The sequence below is a fragment of the Cuculus canorus genome, chromosome 4 (assembly GCF_017976375.1).
Source record: "Cuculus canorus isolate bCucCan1 chromosome 4, bCucCan1.pri, whole genome shotgun sequence".
NCBI classification, from domain to species: domain Eukaryota; kingdom Metazoa; phylum Chordata; class Aves; order Cuculiformes; family Cuculidae; genus Cuculus; species Cuculus canorus.
Window position 1 is genome coordinate 26,396,748 of NC_071404.1, and position 20,790 is coordinate 26,417,537.

Sequence of the window (20,790 nt, forward strand, 5' to 3'; positions counted from 1 at the left end):
TTCAAATAACTGGCTATTTCAACTATTGATGCTGTATTATCAACATTACTCTTGCTAAACTTGCAAAGTATTTGTTGGAATTCTGTCATCCAGGTTAATTTTGTTTCTTTTTCTTGTAGACATGCTGTGATTCTAGTCATAGATTACTGTGGTTGGGATATCATTTAAACTCACTCAATTACATTATTCCTTTTCAGCTTTAGGGTAATGATGGGGGGGAGGAAAGTGGTGTTGTGTTGTAGTTGTATACACAAGAAGAATTAGCTATTTAATGATTGCTTTGTCTGTTAGTAATAAGCTGTTTGTTCTAAGCATACTGGAGCTGTATCACCTAACCTGCGGCTGAGATACTGCAGGGTAAATGGCTTCCGGCCAGCTTGGTGTGAGACCTCCTAAGGAAAGCTCACAACAATGCTGTAATGCCTGCTTTGGTGCCTCTGATGTTCTCTGCTTTTTTTGGAGAGAGAAGCATAGCATCCTGTCTTCCTTCAGTTTTGTATGCTATGGGTCTCCTAGTCTGAGTTCTATCAACCACCTTTTAACTTTTCTGATAGTATACAGGAGCAGTATTTACAGCGGCATTCATAGTAATCCTTGTGTATTTTCAGATGAGTTAGAAATGTGATGCCCAGAGTAACAGTGTAATGGAATAGCAAGAATGTATGAAAATGAGAAAAGAATACACAGGGCTGTCCTGCTTTGTCATGCTGAGAGCAAGGGCTACCGCAGAAACTTTTAGAAAATCATTGAAGTCCTCTAAACTTATTTGGAAAATAAAGGAGGGAATCCATTAAAGTTAGAAGGTTTTATATCAAGTGCAGGTGTAATGGTAAGCCAGCTGTTTTCATTGAATAGATGCTGCTCCTCTGTGTCTGAAATGTAAAAACAGGTGACATTTTGAAAGGAAATGGCAAAAGCTGAAAAATGTTTGATTGTTGTGTGTTGTCCCCCACACCCAAACTTGAAATGTGTCAGGACCCTTTGTTTTGTTACTCTTTTCTTTTCCACATCTCAACCTCTTAAATTTGATTTCTTCCTAGGAAATTCAACAAGTGAAAACCCTTGAAGAATTAGAAGCCTTCATGCTTAAGCATGGTGAGAATATCATTGACACATTGGGAGCTGAAGTAGACAGACTTGAGAAAGACCTAAAGGTAAAATTTATCTGCTTATTAGGGAGTGCTTGTTCTGTGATTTATTTTAAACAATACTACTGCATCTACTTTTTGTTTTGTGAATATGGGAGAGGGGATGAGGTTGATAATCGCAATGCAAATTTTCTTGCTGTAGTATTGTTAACTAATTTCTGAGCAGCAGCAAACCTTTGCTTTGCCACTGATCCACTTATTATGTATTTTGTTCAGTTTCATACCACTCTTGAACAATATTTTTGTGAATGAGACCTGATTATGTCTTTGTTACTGTCTTCTCAAAATGTCAGCTTATTTGCAGTCTGTGAATTTTGTTTTGGTTGTGAAGAAGCAAATTATATATATGTATTATTATGGTACTTAGCATTGTATCAAATATATTGTTGTGTGATGAGGGCTTTACTAAACATTTTCGCTCTTGTTGAAGTAGTACGGTGTTTGCTTCTGTTATAAGCCTATCGTAACTTTCTTGTCATTTTTTTCCCATTCTACAGTCTAAATATCCTTTGACTGATGCAACAGAGGATTATTTCCTTTTTTAATTTTGTAATTACATTATGCCTGTTAATCTTACCTTTCCTGGCATGGATACAGAATTATGAGTATGCTGCCTGTCAGACACATACAATCCTGTGGTGACTGCCTTTCCTGGTCCTCAGGAGACACTGCTCAAGAGCTTGTCTGTCCTTGTTTAATACATTTGATAAATATATTTTTGTTTCTGTCCCTAGAGTGGTGTTGTTTAAAAATCAAAATACTGTTTTTGAGTTTAATTGCACCAGCAGATCCAGTTCTTCGTGTTTTTTGAGGAGTAGGGTGGTGACTACTTTATAAACTTGAATACTGTTTTTTGGTACAGGCAGGGATTTCAACAATTGTGTTGCTGTTGAATATTCTTTACTAAATATCCCAGTCAGTTTCACATGCTGGATGACTTTGAAGTCGGTGACTTTCAGTAAACCTCTCATTGATTATACAGTCCATGTAATGATTATAACATATTTCTACAATATCAGAAAATGCATATTTCTTAATAGAAACAGTATTTTGAATTTTTATAAATAGCTTCAATGGCATAGAACAAATATTTCAGCAATCTTGTCCATTATTCAGGAAAGAGATCTGTTAAAACTTTCTTAAAGTGAGGTGGGTAGGTATACATTTATTTTGACAGTTTTATATAAAAACTAACTCCCTTTTCATAATCAAGAGAGCTGTTTCGTGCTTTATAAAGCATAAGAAGTAATTTATGGTGTTGAAAAGTATTTGTGAAATAAAAAAGATGACTTAGCTTCAAATAACTGCTTGTAGTATCAGCGATGCTTGTTGAAGCTGTTCTTCATTTTAGAATAGTTCCTGCTTTAAAATAGTCCCTTTGTTACCAGAAAAGGGTATTTGTTATCTAGTTATAGATAACAGCATCTTACGTTATTTGTATCAATGTGCAAAAATGTGTTTGAATATTTTCAGTAATTTATTTAAAAAAATTATTTCAGCAACGAAATCCTGATGTTCGTCATGTGGATTTGGAGATACTATAGACTTGGCAGAAGAAATCTTCAGGTTGCTACCATTTTGGAAAGAAGTCACATGAAGGACTGAAAATCTTCTGAAATTGCAGTGACCTCAGTACCATACCTCGCTTACTTTTGGTGTAGTCTTCCTGGAGTGTTAGCACTGTTTCTGTTTCTGGAAGAGCATCAGAGTTGCAGACAGAAATTTCCATGGCAAAATCAGTTTTAAAAATCTACTTGATCTAAATTCCACAGGAGAGTCTGTCAGAGTATATTTACTGCAATTCAGAACTTAAGAGTTGAGGTTAAGTTAGGCAAATGTAGCTGCCTGAAAATACACAACACACTTAGTTTTTCCATGTGTCCCTTTGCAGTCAGTTTGCACTTCTTTAGTTTCTTTCAAGATATCATTAAAGGTTCTTGGGAGATATTAAGATTAGCTAGGAAGAGTTTGTTCCAGTGGAACCTGCCAACCTTAAACTAATTGTAATATTTCAACTGTGTAATTGTTTCACAGTTTTTCTTTTCTATGAGATAAATTCTTTCAAACAGGCGCTGGCCTTCTCTCAAGTACCATGACCTGGAAACTTGCTTTTTGCCGTTGTTGTAATTACCAGCCACACTTCAGAAAAATTATATTTTTCTCCTCAGTGGAGTCAGCTGTGTGTGGTTAGCCAGAGTATGTTAAGTTACTGTGAACAAAATACTGTGTAGATATTTCAGTGAACTTCCGCTGTTTAAATTTGTTCTTTTTTTTCCCCGCCTACTTCGACACTTTTATTTGTGAATATCTTCAGATGTAATCTGGGAGCCATTTATAGTAGTGCTTATTAAAAATTGCCTGACATTTTTGGCTTTTATTATACTTCTAATAGACTATATTGCCAGATATGGTCTTTGCTAGAAGGTGTATGAGTTGTATTTGCAAGTTACTATAGTAACAAATGTATTAGAACTATTTATGGTTAAATGAATACGTTATATTTTTAATTTATTTACCTCTAGGCTTTATCTGTTATCTGAATTCTAAACCACTTTGTGTTTCTTTTTAAGAATTGACCTTGCTTGTTTGGGAAAGTAAAGTAATTCTGTCAGTGGTCCTCATCAATCCTGAGATAAGCGCTTAGAGCATATAACTTTGAAATGTGCAATTCTAGCACTGTATGTAATCAACTGGAAGGCTTTCTGCAGTAGGTACCCAAGGTGTACCATATTCTTTGAGATCTGGTGTTTAATAAGACCATGAATACTGATCATGCAAGTTGAAATATAAGTGAAATAACTGCATATAAATAACTCTGAGGAAAATCCTTTATGCACTTTAATATGTTTCAGTAAAATGGTAATTGCACATGGATGAGAGGTGGTAATAAGTCTCTTGTAGTGACTCACATGTTGAGTAATGAATAACTTGCTGAAAGAAGAAATGGTGATATGAAACAAAAAGTCTTCAAAAATCAATTTAGGGTTAAATTATAAGTATTGCAGCAAATAATTTTTGAGACCAATACATCCAGATTTGACTAAAAGCTTTATAGAATGCTTTTTTTTCATATTAAATGTCACTTATCAGTGAATTATGAGAATTTAAAATATCATGCCTTTTGAGAACTGCAAAGCACTTCACATGCTGGTCATTTTAAGTAGAAAAACATTCCAGAATTTAGTTACAGACAGGACTTTAGTTACAGTAATTTTGAGTGAAGAGATCTTTTTGGTACCATTGTTCATAATCCCTCTTTGCTGGTGGCTTCATTGTAGCATATTAGCTTATTATGACAAGTCCAAAAGAAGACTTACTTTATCTGGTTTTCTTCTATTGTAGAACTAGTTAGTATATTTAAGCCTGATGAAATGCAGTTTAAAAATAATTTGGAAGTGTGCTGTATCAAGTAAATAGACATATTTTAGCACATTGTATTATTATTTACCTTTCTTCTTGCCCTTTCATATAAACTTCAGCTCATCTCAGTCTGCACTCTGCTGGTGTTAGTCTTATTAATGAAGAGCACTGGAATCTGATAATGCATAGCCTCCTTTCTTATTCCTAGTATATTTATATGGATCTTGAATTTGAATAAACCCATTAGTCCAGAAATCTTAAAAACTTGAAGAGAAGTAAAACTGATAAAATGTTCTTGCTGGGGAAGTTAGTGGAGACAACCGGTGTGATTCAGGTGGTTTGTGTGCTGGAATTACTGATGAATGAGTAGTGTTGGTATGTACTCAGTGTGGCAGAAATTTCACTGAGAGGTTAGTAAATGTTTTCTCAATACTGAAAGTGTTCCAATATCTTGTTTAAGAGGAGGCATGAGTTTATATTCCTTTTTCATCAGAAGTGTAATTCATATGAATCCTGATATTAATTTCCTTATCTGAGTCAGAAGCATAGCCATCCACACACCTTCTGTTTGTGTTCTAAGATTAAAATTCAGATCCTTGTCTCCCAGTTATGTTATTGATTATAGCATCACAATATGTTCAATTTAAGAAGCTAGAACATAAATGTTTTTGGGTACCTAGTCACACTGTCATTTTTAAGATTAGAACTGAGTCCTCAAACTAGGCAACTGTAAAGCAGTAAGAGGCAGGTGGACTGGTTTTGGCAGTAGCTTGTAAGTTTGTGTCTTGCAGTTGGATGAAAGTATTGATTCATTGTGAACCTATGAGGTTGGAAAGGAAATGTAATTCCAAGCTGTTACATTTTAATATATATTTTAGTTTCCAGATTGCTACAGTTTTGACATTTTTACTGCCTTTTTATTTTTTTAAACTGTTCTCATGGTCTGAAACTTCAGGTGAAGTGGGTCCAGTACTTATTTACTTTTTATTTAGTGTTTTTGGGGAAAATGTTTAGCTTTACATGATAGAATCCTCAGAATTAAAGAAAACTTATAAAGTGTGGAGGAACACATTTTTTATTTATCACAAATGCAATTACGTAATGTTTCTTTTAAATTGGTTTTAAGGAAAAGGATTGTAAGGAGAAGTGAGGATTTAAATAACAATAGAGTTGTATCCTAGGATCTTTTCAATTATGGTCTTTTAAAATAATTAATTTTTGTAGGCTGGCCTTGCAAGTTCTGTTTTTTTCAAATTGTGTTCAAAGTACTGCTGCCCTCTGCTTTATGAAGGATTGCGTACGTGTTACACAGTGTTTTATAATTCTGTCAAAGTTGCGATGTTTGAAAAAATTGCCATGGTGTTCCAGTATACTGAGTGATCTTGATGTATTGTAAGTCAAAGTTGGCTGAAAAATAATGATAACAATGTATTTTCATATAGAATTTGTTTTTCTGTAGAAGATAAAATTCTGAAGTGAATGTCTTTCCCTCGTGAATTGATTTTAAGTCTAAACTGTCTCCTTTATACACTGAGGAATTCAATATTTGTTGTGGTTTCCCTTTACCGTTCCACTTTCTAAACCATTTAATAAGCATATTGTAGTAGTGGACTACTCTTACTGCAGAGACTACGGTGTGTTCTTGTCTAGAACTAGCAGGGACTGAGGAAACAGGAGAACATAGTTTTAAGGACAGGTTGCATCCTTTATCCTCTCTGACTTAAGCTGAAGGTTTTTTAGCCTCTGATGTTCTCTTTCCTGGAATTCCCATTCAAAATGTCATTATTTTTTAAATATCTTTTAGACGAAAAAGCCATTATGTGCATCTTCTGTTTTTAATAGCAGGGCCAGAAGCTACTCTTGCTCGTTGGATTTTGTACAGTACTTCTTGTTCACTGATAGTTGACAGTAGTGATTGCTGTTTTGAAAGCTACAAATCGTGTTAGCCAGAACTACTGGACTTTTCTGGTTGTCAGGTGTGCAGTTTTTTCAGATGTATCTGGAGACTCGTTTTTTGTTGAGATTTTTGCTGTGCCCCTTTGGTAAGTGGAAGCATGGGGAAGAGTTTTAGTTATATTTTGTATAGGTGATACACTGATTGCAATTCTGTGTTTTCCTTATTTGTTATCATTATAGGTGCATTTTTTTTCTTTGTTACAGAAAAAAAGATAAGTCATTATGGAATTACCTCTAGTAATGATGAGTGCATCCAATACAGGCTTCCTGCGAAGAATTTTAGGCTTTTGTGTCTTGAAAGTATGAAAATTTTTTTAAATTCTCAAGTAATCTTTTTTTCTGAAGTTAATGTGTTGCTTACAAAAGAATACACAGAGGCATATTGTTTAAGATTTGAAAGAGAAGTATTTTGGTTTATCATCATATATTCTAAAGACATTTTGGCTTGATAGAATAGAACAATTGATTAATATTGACTCCTGTACAAACCCCAAACTTCTGTGCATGCCTGAGGCTTGCATTGCAGAAGTGAATGTAAAATGACAATGTGCTCTTTTTCTTCTAGCTTAAGTGTTGTGCTGCTTCTGTTCTTATTGTTAGCTCTGAATAGAGAATATAACTAACATTTCTTTTGCAGTTTACTTGCTTAATTTAAAGTAAGGGAGAAGCTGAAGTGTACCAAAATATTTTTTTGGGGAGGACTCGTGTAGGTTAAATAAGTCACTTTTCCTTTCATGTTAGTGAGACACAAATAATAAAGATCAGAAGTAGACTATTTCTTTACTATGTGTAAAAAGAAATAGGAATCCAAGCTTTAAAGCACAATAGTCAGATTTTTGAAATGTGTGTCCTTTGAGGAAAATAAAATATTACAGGAGCTCTGAGTGGTTGTATGGACTACAGAAACTGCAGTCAATCAGGTTTTGCTGAAGCAAAAGAAAAGAAACCGTAACAAAGTGTATGGTAAAAAGAAAAGAATACAAGGAAGAGAAAACACTGAGATGCTGAGCACTTGGGAATAGGAAAAGAAGAACACAGTCTAAAAAACATTGCCAGAAAGAAGGAATTATAATTGGAGAGGAAAAGAACAGGAAGAAATTGTATTTAATTAGAATGCATAAAACTGTAGTACGATATCCTCTTTCTTTCAACAATATTCATATATTTGGGTGATTATTCCCTCTCACCCCCAGCAAAAACTCATTTTTTTTTTTTTTTTCCTGTAGTGAAAATTAGTGCCTCTATTTAACTGTTCCTGATATGGTATTCATTCCTGCAGATATAAACCTATTTGCCTTCTGAAAATTTAGTCTTATTGCTAAAGGTGATGGTGTAATCTCAGTCTGGAGGTTTGCTGGTGAAGTATGTGTTTGGTTAGTGGAGGGTGAGTAATTTTAATTGTGGAAGCTGGAGCTGGAGTGAATTAAAGAGAAAATGAGTTGATTCTTTCAGCCAGAAGATGATTGAAGCACCATACTGAAGATTTTATGGGGGGAAAAAAAAAGTGTAATGGTCTAAGGTCTGCAGAACTCTTGCAATGGACTGTAATCACTGGTGTATATGGCATTCCATATTTTTGAAGTTGCTTAAATGTCTGTGGATGAGCAAGATTTTTAGTTAAATAATCACATTCTGAAAAGCAGTTAAAGAAAACATAATGTCAAAAGTATGTACATTTTTTCTAAATACCACAGATGGATACTGTAACAGATTACAGTAGATAGGCAGAAAATTGTCATTCTATCCTATGTTACAGGAAACTTTTGAGGACAGTTTTTTTCTGTGTACATCAAATCCACCAATTAAAATAAAAGGTCTTGGTTACTTTTTAGAAGTGTTACACTAACAGGAAGCATGGTCAAATTTTTGTATTGCAAACGTTCACAGTGCTGTTGTAGGGAGACTACATCTCTTAAAATAGGGAAGTAGAACTTCACACTCTAGGATATGTTTGATTTTTTGTAACCTAAATTTACACTTGTTGTGATTCTGGCTGGGAGAGGGTTAACTCCCTGGTTTTAGAGGGGAAAAAGGTAATTTTCAGAAGAAGCTGGGAAGGGGCACGGCTTGGGCAGCTAACCCAAAGCAGCCAAAGGGATATGCAGTACCATGATGCTGTGCTCAGGATATAAGAGTTGTAGGTAGCTGGGGGGCAGAGTGCGTGAGGCTTGGTTTTGCACAATTGGTTCTCCGGTGGTAAAAAATTTGCATTGTGTATCACCTGTCTGGGTATTCTTTTACTGTTGTTGTTGTTGTATTTTCTCTTCCTGTGCTCCTCTGTTAAGCTGTTTTTTTATCCCAACCTATGGGTTGTACCTTTTCCTTTTTGGTTCCTCTCCTTACACTTCCCGTGCTCCAGTGGGGTGAGTGAGTAGGCACCATGGTTCTTCGTCAGCTTGGGGGCTAAACCATGACAGGTGGTATTTAAAACTTTTGAAGTTGTCATCAGCTGCTTCTTCTGAAGACAGAAGAAGAAAAAAAAATATGTGATGTATAAATAGTGTAATATAAAGGGGTTTTTTTTGTAAGTTTCTTTTAAAGATGCTAAATACCTGCGTGAGAAGTGTTTCAAAAATGCCTAAAGCATTTGGAAAGCATTTTGGCTATTGCCAAAATTGTATTAAATCTGAAAGTTAATGGTGAAGATTTTTCACTTTCAAAGGGTGATCTCAAGGCTGAAACATATTTTTCCATGCAGCCTTTTAAACACATCCTCACCCCTGTGCTTTTTGGCTTTTTCGTTCTCTGTCTTGGTCAGTTCATGTTACTATGGGTAAGTAATTTTAATTTGCAAAGTGTAGACATTTAAATATTTCTCTGCATATGTTCTTTCTTTTGTAATTATACTTGCATTCTGTCCTTCCTGTAAAATGTCTGGAAGTTGTGATTATTCAGTAAAATGTTATATAGCTGATAAAGGTTGTGTTCTGTTAATTCATGCAATTTTATATATATTGTAAAGTTAAGCAGTAACACTTCCTTTAGGCAGTTGATGGTTTGTTAAGTTTCTGAATTCAAAATGCATATAACAGTATTTTTTGGATGCAAAACAGTTATATCCATCTATTGTACTAGTTATTCAATTTGCCTTTGTGATGTTGACAGTACACACACTGTTAAATAGCAAGCATGTGGTACATGAACAACCTGCCTAGAATAGCCAGATCATATTTATTAATACTCCACACTTCCCTGGCAACTGTGCATTTTGTCCTATTTACTCTCACCCTGAAGAGTGCAGTTCCTTTCCAGTATGGAATAAGCTCTTTCTGCCTGGCTTTGAGGTCCCACTGGAGCTGTCTCCAGTTTGGACTACAAGTCATGATCAAGATACAAGGATGATGTGAAGAAAGGTACTAATACAGACGGGTTGCATGTCTGTGTATGGTCAAGGGTATGGAGAATTTCTTGAAGAGGGTTTATGTATTAGATTAATGTAATAACTATAGCTTGACAGTACTAGCAAAGCAGTCCAAACCTCTTAAGAAATTGTTATGTATCATTCACTTGAAATTAGTCAGCTTAGAAAGGATTTAACATACTATCTGGTTAATTAAAGTGCCATTTTTTATTACTAATACTCATGATTTATCCAGTTATGGGATAAATACTACTTCTAATTGGGCTAGGAAAAAAAGAAAAAATCTGTGTCTGGTTGGAAAGAAAACACAAGAACGCAAGAAGCCTGGGCAATAAAGAAACTTGAAAAAAAGGAGTTTTTGTCTATATGGTATCAAATATCAGAAATAAGTTGGCTAAGCAACATATTTCAGGCAAGATTCTAGATATGAAGCATATGTTTTGATTGCTGAAAGTTTCATAGTTAAGAGATTGACTTCCTCTAGGGATTTTCTTGCAGGTACACTGGACAGTAACGTGTGGTGTTCAGATTGCAAAAGACCGTGTGCCACAAACTTGTCTTCCGTGTCCAGCCACATTATTTTTGGGTAGTGATACCATTACCAGCAGGTTTGGTCATTGTTGGGTTTGGGTTTGTATTTTAAATAAACCAAATGGCACAAAATCTGCCTGAGCAGGGAAGTGACTGACTTCAGGGCCGTTCCTCTTTGAGGTCAAGTCCAAATATCGGGCTATCCTTTGGCCTGCATGAATAACCAGATGGATGGTCACAGCCACTTTGAAAGAGGGACGGCACTCTGTCTTTGCGAAATATAACCTAGAATACTTCAAAATCCTTTAGTTACCATTTGTGGCATTTGTTGAAGGGCCATTCTGAAATGGTTGTGTTATATGGTTGGTAGTGGGTTGAAGTGGAACCTTGCAGTCAGCTGGATGGCTGCTTGGAGATGATCATGAATCAAGAAACAATTCTGTTTGTATCTTTCCTGATATTTTATGGGGGACTTCATTGAACTACCATGGAAAGCCAACCTTCCTTTCAATATTTGAATTAAACTTTTTTAAAACCTTACAAAGGGACATAATTTCTTCCTTCAGAGAGGTCAACCAAGCTTAGCCTCTGGAAGATTACTTGTATTGACTTACACAAGTTCTCTAGTGATCTTTTTTTTTTATTTGGACTCCTTCAGTTCTGGTGCTGAATTGGGACTTAGTAGTTTCTAAAAGAATTTTTTAGGCCCTCTTTTCTACAAATGAGGTGGCTCAAATGTTATTCAGGCCCCTGGTGTAAATGAATATTCAGTACTTCAGAGAATTTTTTTCTCCAGAAATACTGATTAAACAGTTTTTTTTTGTTTACTACTTCCAGGCTGCTCTGGATACCCAAAGCATTAAGTTTAGGGGGAAAAAATGTTTTTCCAAACCAAGCTGTGGTAATAAAGAAAATCTATCTTGCAAGAATTGATACGCATACAAATACATTCGTATGTGAATTTGTTTCTCTGCATATTGATGATGTGATTGAGAGCAGCCCTGCAGAGATGAACTTGGAGGCACTGGTTGATGAGAAGCTTGACACGAGCCGCCAGTGTGCACTTGCAGCCAAGAAGGCCAACCATACCCTGGGCTGCATCAAAAGAAACGTGGCCAGCAGGTCAAGGGAGGTGATTCTGCCCCTCTGTTACGCTCTTGAGATCCCACCAGGAGTACGATGTCCAGTTCTGGAATACCCAACATCAGGATATGGAACTGTTGGAATGGGTTCAGAGGGAAGGCTACAAAGGTGATTAGAAGGCTGGAGCACCTCACATATGAGGACAGACTGAGAGAGTTGGGGTTGTTCAGCCTTGAGAGAACCTGAAGTTCTGAAGAACCTCTTCAGAAGGTTCTGAAGAGACCTTAGAGCAGCCTTCCAGTACCCGAAGGGGCTACAAGAAAGGTGGGGAGGGACACTTTACAAGGGGCATGTAGTGATAGGATGAGGGGGAATGGCTTTAAGCTGAAGCGGGGATGATTTAGACTAGACATAAGGAGGTATTTCTTCACTGTGAGGGTGGTGAGGCACTGGAACAGGTTGTGCAGGGAAGTTGTGGATGCCCCATCCCTGGAGGTGTTCAAGGCCTTGGGCAGCCTGATCTAGTGAGAGGTGTCCCTGCCCATGGAAGGGGCTTGGAACTGGGTGATCTTTAAGGTCCCTTCTAACCCAAACCATTCTATGTTTCTATGTTGTAATTGTATGTAGGTGACTTTGGTTGTAGATTTGTATCTCCTCACTGTGTTTCTTTTAAAAGAACTGGTATCTTGGCAAAAATAAAAATCTAAATACTGTGGAAGAATATTCTAATGAATTTTGACAAATTTGGAACATTAATGAAAGGGAGAAGTTTCGTTGAGGCTGTAGCTTTGAGAAAACCCAATGTGTGTTCTGCCCTACATTTTCATGATTTTAGCGGCAGTGTAGAGAGGTTTAACAGACCTGTGGTTGAATTGCAGTGTGGCTGCTCTTATATCTTTGGCTGCTCTGTCTGACATTAGAGGAAGAAGGTAGGGAAGACTGAGCAATGAAACTGATAACTTTATGAGTATATTAAGACAGACACATTATGAGAGGATACCTGAACTATGTGTTACAGTGCAAGCTGAAGGGGAATGAACAGCTGCTCTTCACAACAGAAAAATTTGAATAGTTTTATGATAGAGGAGTTGCTTTGATAGCCTCCTCAACCTCCCATGTACATAAAAGACGCAGTTTTCAAGTGACTTGGACAGAGATACAATTTTTTTTTTTTTTCACATTTTCTGCTCACTTTTGTTTGTCACAGTTGCAAAATTTTGACCTTTATATGCTAAGGATAAATTAAAGGTATGTCAGTGCTAATACTTAGTGAAAGCTTATGCCTAGGCAAGACATGCAGGGCTGAGTTGAGATTAATTCCTCAATGGGTGAATTCTTTTGGCAGCTCTCAGTTTCTTCTGACAGCCCATTTTCTAGCCCCACTTCACCTAGAGAAGGGATCAATAGCAGCTATCCCCAGCAGAACAGAAGAGAGCAGAACAATGAATATCATATACCTGCCTCTTGCATGGTTTTCTTTCAGCTCTAGCCTTAGACTGAGGCTGAGACATTGGAAAGGCACCCCAGGTCTTGTCCTAAGGATGAGTTCCTCATGGGAGAATTATTTATTTTTTGCAGCCTTTATTTTCCTGCAGCAGGTATTGGTATATTAAATGCAAGAGAGAAAGAGAAAAATAGGAATGAGAGAGGAAAAGCCATGTTTGTGGTAATGTCTTGGTTTTTTTTGTTTTTAATGTTAATGAGATCTCTGCCTTTAAGATTTGGTCCCATGGCGATAGCTGTGAAATGTTTGTTTTGGTAAAGTTGTTTTGTTTGAATTTGACTGAGGAAATGTTCCTCTTGCAAGACATGGTTGTGAAAAATTTCCAGGATCTGTCTACTTATGACCCCAAAGACTTATATCTACTGCTAGAATGAAGCTCCTATATAGATACGCTGTTCACTTTTCTTAATTCTCTCCGAGCATAAATATGAGGGAATTTGTTCTGTCTTCTCCCACTGAAGAAACCTATGCTATGTCTTAGAACCAGATGTCCCCAACTTACTGAAACAGCTCTGATCTGTTGCTTCCACTGAGAGCTTAGGTTTTAATACAAGGGAAGAGTTAAATACTCATATCATCTTGGTTCATAAAGACAGAAAGTCCTTTCTATTTAAGGGAATGAGAGAAGTGGGTAACTGTTCAGGAAGACGTTGTCTAACCCTGACCTTACTTACCTGCTTTAATAAATCTGAAGAGAAGGGTATGTTGCTCATGTGCGCCTTCCATCAAGTTTTGAAGATGGTCAGATGGTGACTGGGAAATCTGACATAAAGCTCTTAAAACATGAGAATGGATAAAACCTTTGGATGGTTCTGTATTTGCATTAACTGTGAACTGAAATTTCACTTTTCATTTCTACGTGAAACTCATGAAATGTATGTTTAGCACCTGCAAAAAGGGGAAAGGTAGCAGAATTCTTCCGTCTTAAGAGGAGTTATGGTAGGGTATCCTGGAGCCCCTGGATACTACTGAAAGGCTATTCTAAGGTAAAACATCATATTACAAACTAAAGTCCTTTCTTTTGCTGAGAACATCTTGTAGATGTTCACTTTAGTAATACATATTAAGCAATGCTTAAATGAATAAGTTATTTAAGAACTACTTTATTATTTTTGAAGGTTTTGTACCAAATCTAACTTTTCACGTGTCAGGGCAAAGAAGAAGAAACTTGAGAGAAAAGTCTTTTCAAGTTTACATTTTAAAGAGGGAATCATCTTTAATGTTTGCCTTTCTGTCTTAGACTCTTGGGTTGACAAAGGAATTTGCCACCCACAAATACTTAGCAAAGGACATGACTGCTGCTTTTACTGAGGTCTGCGTGATGCATGTGAACTTTGTCCCATTCTACTTCTTCCCCTTAATGCCTTTGGCACGGTTGAGCCCCCCGCCTCAGCCAGGGCAGTAGCTACACATGAGCAGTTGTGTTCCAAATTGCTCCCCGGTTTCTGGAAAGGGAGATGAGAGAGAAACTTGTGGGCTGGAAACTAAACCAACTTTAATGAAACAATAATAATGAAAATAATAAGAAAACAAAATATATACAAATATACAAAATTGAACCTCTTGATGACTGTACGTCACCACTGATGCTGCAAAGCAGGCACAAGGAAAATTGTTGGACTGGACTCATCAGCAGACAGGAGCTGGGCAGGAACTGGATTCAGGAACACACGGATCCAGGATCAGAGGGCAGAGAGACAAATGGAGTTCTTACTGCGTGCCGGTGTTTGAAGAAGAGGGCCTGACCCTCGTCATCCCTCAGTTTTATACTGGGTATGATATGTATGGAATGGAATACTCATCAATTTGGGGTCACCTGTCCTGTCCAGTCCTCCCTGCACATGTGACCCTTTTTTGTCCCTTTGACTTAGGGCATCCCACCAACTTGAGGATGGCCTTGATTTCCATAGGAGTAAGTACAAGCAATGGCCTTTCTGCATACCAATGTCCCATTACTTTAGTGATAATGATACATTTTAAGTGTTATCACTTTTAGAGGTAGACACTCTCTGAAAAATATGTAGTGAACTTTCAGAAAATGAAGTTGCTTAGATGAGGCTTAGATTAAAAGTTAGAAAATTGGTCCTGCTTTAGCTCAAGCTACAATAGCCTTGCACTGATTTCCTTAGTCCTGACCTTCAGCATGTAGTTTCAGTCACCAGGTGATTCAAAACAAGAAGTTTTGGGTGGGGAGACAAATTCCAAAGTCTCTATTCCAAGAGCTCTGTCTGCTCAGTAGACACGTCATCAGGGAAGATGTGTAGTGATGTCCTTGTTGGTGCTCGATGGGTTTATGAATGTGTCAAGGTTAAATGTTTTTCTTGCAGATTAGTCTTGTCCTGGAACTGTCTTCCTGATGCTACAGACAGGAAATGTAACTTGGGTGTTTCATTCACTTTCCTTTTGTCAAAAGAGTCTGTGAGAACTGCCCTCTGCTCTGTGTCTTGTTTTGGATTATTCTTTAGAAAGAATGAAAAACAACCCCCCCTCTCTGTCAGTTCAATAAGCAGTTTAGTTGTCAGCTTTTTCAGTTTCACATCCTTTTGCAAGAAGATTTCTCAGTTTTTCAGTCACATTGCAAAAAGGCATTTTTGAAAGGTTTTAATTAGACTTTTTCTGCCACACTACTGACCCTCTTCTGAAACGAGAACTAAATTTAATATTAACTTCTCTAATGGGAAACTACTTAGAGTCATTAGCAAACCCGTTCTTTCTGTTTTTCTACAAAGAATGCTTTGCTAGTGGCAATTATATCTGCCAGATGAGTGGGATAGTTTAAAGTGTTTTTAAGGACAAAGGGTTTTTATATATTTATCCCAACGTTGTTATGTAAATTCACATCAGATTTTTTTCTCTTGACTTGAGTAATAATTCTGCTGGTATGGTTTTTTTTCCTCCTTTCCTTAATGCCATACAATGGCAGTCAAATCTGCTTTTACACACTTAAGATGTTGAATAGTGTTTGGAGGAAGATTATTGTTTCATAGGACAAGGTCATACACAGACATTTGCCCCATATTCCAAGGGACTCCAGGCTCCAGCAGAGAGTCTCTACTTCTCTATAACGCTGCTGTTGCCCAGCACCCCCTCCACCTGTGGGAAGATGATGCTCTTTCATCAGCAGTCATTTGATTTTTTTTGTTTTATCCTCATTATTTGATCTGTGGCCTGGTTTTATGTACTGTATGCACTCAAACTCCTCTGCAAATAGTCTTGTTGCCTTCTTCAGTGGCTTTTCTGTTTTGCTTATCACTATAGTCTTGAGTTCAGTAGCACTAATCTTCACAAAACCCCTATGAAAGAAGAGATAGAACTACCCCAGTTTCCCAGTCTTGGGCACAGTGAGCTGAAGGTTGAAACATGCCACCTCATGCTGTGTTTTCTGGGTCTCTGACGTTTCAGGTTGATGGAAACGCTTCCTATTCTGACACTCCTCCTTCCACTGGCTTTGGTCACAGAGGTGCCTCAGGAGAGGGAAGGTGGCAGAGGAAACAGCAATTCCTGCCAAGCTGAACTCCTCAGGGCTAGATTTTGCAACTTGAGTAATCTTATTAAAATAAGATTAAAAAGATTTTTATAGTGTGAGCTTTAACATGAGCTTGTTTTATGCAAATTAGTTAAAACCTAAATTCCTTCATAAGTATGAGATTCAGTGGTTGATTCGGATCATAAAGTTCCTCTTAAAAGGACATTTTGGCACTGGAGCAAAGGCGCACATGCCAGCAGCGCTGGGCTATGCTTCTGTGAATGGACCAGCACTGTGGCAGAGCAGAAGCATGGTTTAGCTATTGTCCTGCCAAGATGCTTAACAGCTCTTTAGTGGAAGAGTGCTAAAATATGACATTACCAAATTGCAGTTCCCATCTGTGCTGCCTGCTCCTCTTCAGTTATTTCCCAGGCCTGGTTCTCTCCAGCCCAGGGACATCTTCCCTATCCCTTCTTTCTGCTTGTCCAGCCTCAGATGCTCTCTCTCATGCTTTTCAGCTTCTTATAGACTCTTCTGTTAGACTTAATCTCTCTGAGGATCTTTCCAAGCTCCAAAAATCCCAATTGCTGCTTCTAGTTCCTTACCTACACGCTCTCCTTCCCTGCCACCTTTCCCTGTTACTCTCCCACCCCATCAGTTTCCCCATAACCCATTCCCCCATAACCCGTTCCCATTCACTCCTGCCTCTGGATCTACTCTCTGACATTGCTCAAAAGGCTGGGAAGTCAGAGCTTTCCAAAGAGTTCTTTATACATTTTTCTCAGAGTGATTAACAGGGGTTTTTAACCTATGTTTCTCAGAATCACCCAAAATTGTCTGGGTGAGGGTTTCACTAATAAGGGGGTTTCACTAATAAGTGTTTTCACAAAAAATACAGTAGGTTTAAGCCCCTGACTTAGAGAACATCAGTCCAAGCAGTTAAAGTTTTGCAATATCATAGGCACCCAAAAAAATGTTGTTTTATAAGAGAAATACTGGGCAACTGTTTCTAATGGATGGCACCCACCCATGGTCAGACCAGTCCTGCTTCACAGCTCTGCAGAAGGAGTTTGCTGTGGTGAATGTTTGTCACTATACTTCCTCTACATTTGGAGCTGAGAATTTTCTAAAGTGTTTAAGAGAACAGGTGACATTCAGCCATCACAGAATTTTGCATTAAAATAGGATATAAACTTCACTGCTTGAAAATCTAGGTCTTAGGATTGCAGATGAGTACTTTCTCTGAGTGGTCTTTCTAACCACTGCATAAATATGTGGTTATATTTTGAGGTGAAAATGATTTACATTATATTCATACTTGAATTCATCAGAATATTTCACTGCACTTGCTGGTGCTTTGTATCAAACAAGCACCTAAAGCAAAAGACAACCCTCTATCCTTTTATATAAATCCAAGTCTAAAACCGTTTTAATATATATAAATATATATAAATATTTGTGGTGAGACATTTTTGCTGTCAACACTAACACAGCACTGCCTACAGAGAAAGAGAGAGACGGGTTAACCAGAGGCTAGCTTTTATTGTGCATTTTTATGCAACAGAACAAATGGAACTGGAGGTATGTAGTAATAAAACCAATATTCAAATTAGAATTAACACCTGAAATAGTAAACTGTAGGTAACAAATGTCTTTATAATTAAAAAATATTGACTGTTTAAAAAACTCTCTAAGATTTTATATTCTTTAAAAGAAATGTGTGTTGCCACATAGAAAACAATTCACATATCCTATAGAAATTGTCACAAAAACCTTACTAGTCTATATTATACTATGCACTTTTTTTTTGTACAATATCTGGTAAAGGTCTATCCCTAACCTGTACTTACTCTACACAGTACAATCATCATTAGAAAGTATTCATAGAATTAACTGCACCATAACAATAAAAATATCAGGATTAATGGTTTTTTAATCACAGTTTCTCCACAAATATTTGTCATAAAAAATATAGCGAAGGCATGTTGGCACAGATGGGTGTGCGGTACTGCTACACAAAGTTTGGGAGAAGGCAGATACATAAATGACAGTAAGATTAAAGAGTATGGAAGGATAAGACAAGAATCTCTATCCTCCTGGGACTTTCTGGAGTGACATGATAGATAGCAGTTTTCTTCTGCCACAAGCCCGCTGTCTACATCCAGTGCTGGGAGGGGATGCGCTGACATACAGAGCTCACTGCTTAAACACGGCTATCTCGCTTTGCAAGGGCTTACGTGCTATCTGCTATTTCAGGTACCATATCCTTATACCGAACGTCTTGAGGATATATAGACACTTCCATGTGGATAGTTTTATAATGCTTCATGAACAAGTTAATAGGAATAAGTGGTTGTGAAAGGTTTGGTTTTTGTTGATTTTTTTTTTTTTAAACAAAATGGGTGAAACAAATCAAGTGGCCATGATGGCATCAGAAACAAAGACAACTGAGAAAAGTTGTTGTACTTTGTTATTTTAAAACCGAACATGAACAAAACCAATGAGCTGGTGTATGCTAATGCCTGTCTGTGACTATGATTTGTGTGGCCAGGGCACACAAGCATCTGATGGCAGAATTTTATTTATAAAGAAAGGTCCAACCCTGCAAAGCCACTTCTACTCCTGAAGTGGCTTTCAGGATGAAAACTATACTTTTGGTTATTTTGCACAGTATGAGAGCAGAGGGTTGTGAGTGGTTCCAGTATGCTGGCTACACTTTTTACACTAAAAACAAAGCTAAGCTTACTAGTTACTTCAGCAAATCTTTAGGTTATTAAGTGAGAGAGGTCTGTCCAGTCCAGTAATTCTGTTCTGTGACTGTTAAAAATGAAATGTTGGTATTTTTAACCTCATATGATTAAACATTTGAAAGCAAACCATCACAATGTTTACAAAAATACAGCATGATACATATTGCCGTGGACAAATTTACAGTATAATGTTGACTCACACATTCTGACATGTTTTACCAAGTAATTCTGGCAAGTGCCGCCACATTAAACATAGACCAGCAAGACTTACACCATCTGAGCAATGTAACAACTTCTATTATAGTTCTTTTAAAAAAAGTGTAAGTTCAACACTGAAAAGCTACTAGAGGATTATCTGTACGGAGATATTTATACACCGAGTTTCTCCTCCAGAGAACGCCATGCACTGTTGACCCTTCACACAAGCCAACTCCTGCCTTTAGTGAGGGATGCGGTCCCAAACTTCTTGGCCTGGTGAGGTCCAGTGTGAATAACCTGCTCATTTGTTTTAAATGAGTTATTCTGGGGCAAGCGAGCGCCTTTTAACCCTGTCTTAAAAAAATCACCAAAAATAAAATTAATCAAGAGGTATTGGACACTTAAGGGCCTAAAGCATATCCTGGCTGTGTGAAGCCCTGTCTACAGCAGTGCATGGTGCTGTGAGAGACCGGACACAACCACAGGCAAAGAGGAGGCAGATGGTGGGAAGAAACTATCATGTGGGCAAGCTGACCTTTGAGAGACTACCTCAGTCCTCCATCCACGGTCAAGCTGGAGCTAGAGGAGCCCTTCATCCCAAAGGGCCATCTCTGATCTTTGAGAAAGGGGCTGGATGTCTCCTGCACTGCCCAGTGCACAGGGAGGCCAAGAAGGAGAGGAGAAGGGTAAAAGGAGTAATTAGTAGCTTCTCTCGTGGCTTGCAGAAGGTGGTTAGGAAAGCTGGGGAGTATGAGATACGTATTCAGGAGAGTCCACACTGATGAGGTAGCACTGAGGATGGTCAAAAGCAGAGTGAACTTTCTTTCCGAAAACGGGTACCCTGTACCTGCCAGTAAATGTTGCCTCAAGAAGAGCTGGTTCAGGCTGTGAAGGATGCCAGCACTGGCCTGAGCAACTGGAGATGGAAACACCCTGACACAAAAAGGAAAGGGTATCATTTCTTTGGCATTGTGTATTTTTGGAGTGCATCAATTTGGAGCGACAATGAACTCATAAACCTTTAAAGTGAAAGGTTTTCAGTGCACTGAATTTTTTTTCTTTAAAGTTGGCATCTACTTCCAGTGTTGTATACAGCTGTGAATTGGCTTCTGCTCTAGCACAGATCTTTTTTACAGTTCTTTATTAGTCTGGACCCCTTGTGTACTTAAAACAGAAGGTTAAACTAGGCTTTTCTTACCCAGCCCCTCCCTGAATGCACCACTGGTTGTTAAGACCAGCACACTGCCTCATCTATTTCAAAGGATGGATACAAAACAAATGAAAGCAAAAACAAGAAAAGGCAATTTACAGCCCCTGATGCTACTTAATGTGGCTGCAGAATAGGAGCAGACAAAACAAAGCCTGTCTTCCAAAATGGCAATTTGTTTTTAGCAATCTGCTTTAACAAAAACTGTCATGATCAACTTTAATCC

At 37.6% G+C, this 20,790-nt stretch overlaps 2 protein-coding genes across 3 annotated transcripts in view; one reads left to right on the top strand and one right to left on the bottom strand.

Annotated features, from left to right (window-relative positions):
- Positions 1 to 5,969, top strand: part of SLC30A9 (solute carrier family 30 member 9) — a 38,516-nt gene extending 32,547 nt beyond the window's left edge. For both annotated transcript variants that reach the window (XR_008449900.1, XM_054066501.1), the window contains 2 exons: positions 1,041 to 1,154; positions 2,648 to 5,969. Coding sequence is in view for 1 of the 2 variants with exons in the window: in XM_054066501.1 (XP_053922476.1) it covers positions 1,041 to 1,154; positions 2,648 to 2,692 (159 nt within the window). In the remaining variant the exon portion in view is untranslated. The remainder of the gene's footprint in view (positions 1 to 1,040; positions 1,155 to 2,647) is intronic.
- Positions 5,970 to 8,253: 2,284 nt separating this feature from the next.
- The window catches only part of BEND4 (BEN domain containing 4), a 43,108-nt gene continuing 30,571 nt past the window's right edge, over positions 8,254 to 20,790 (bottom strand). The window contains exon 6 of the mRNA XM_054066502.1: positions 8,254 to 20,290. Coding sequence (XP_053922477.1) covers positions 20,238 to 20,290 — 53 coding nt within the window. The 3' untranslated portion in view covers positions 8,254 to 20,237. The remainder of the gene's footprint in view (positions 20,291 to 20,790) is intronic.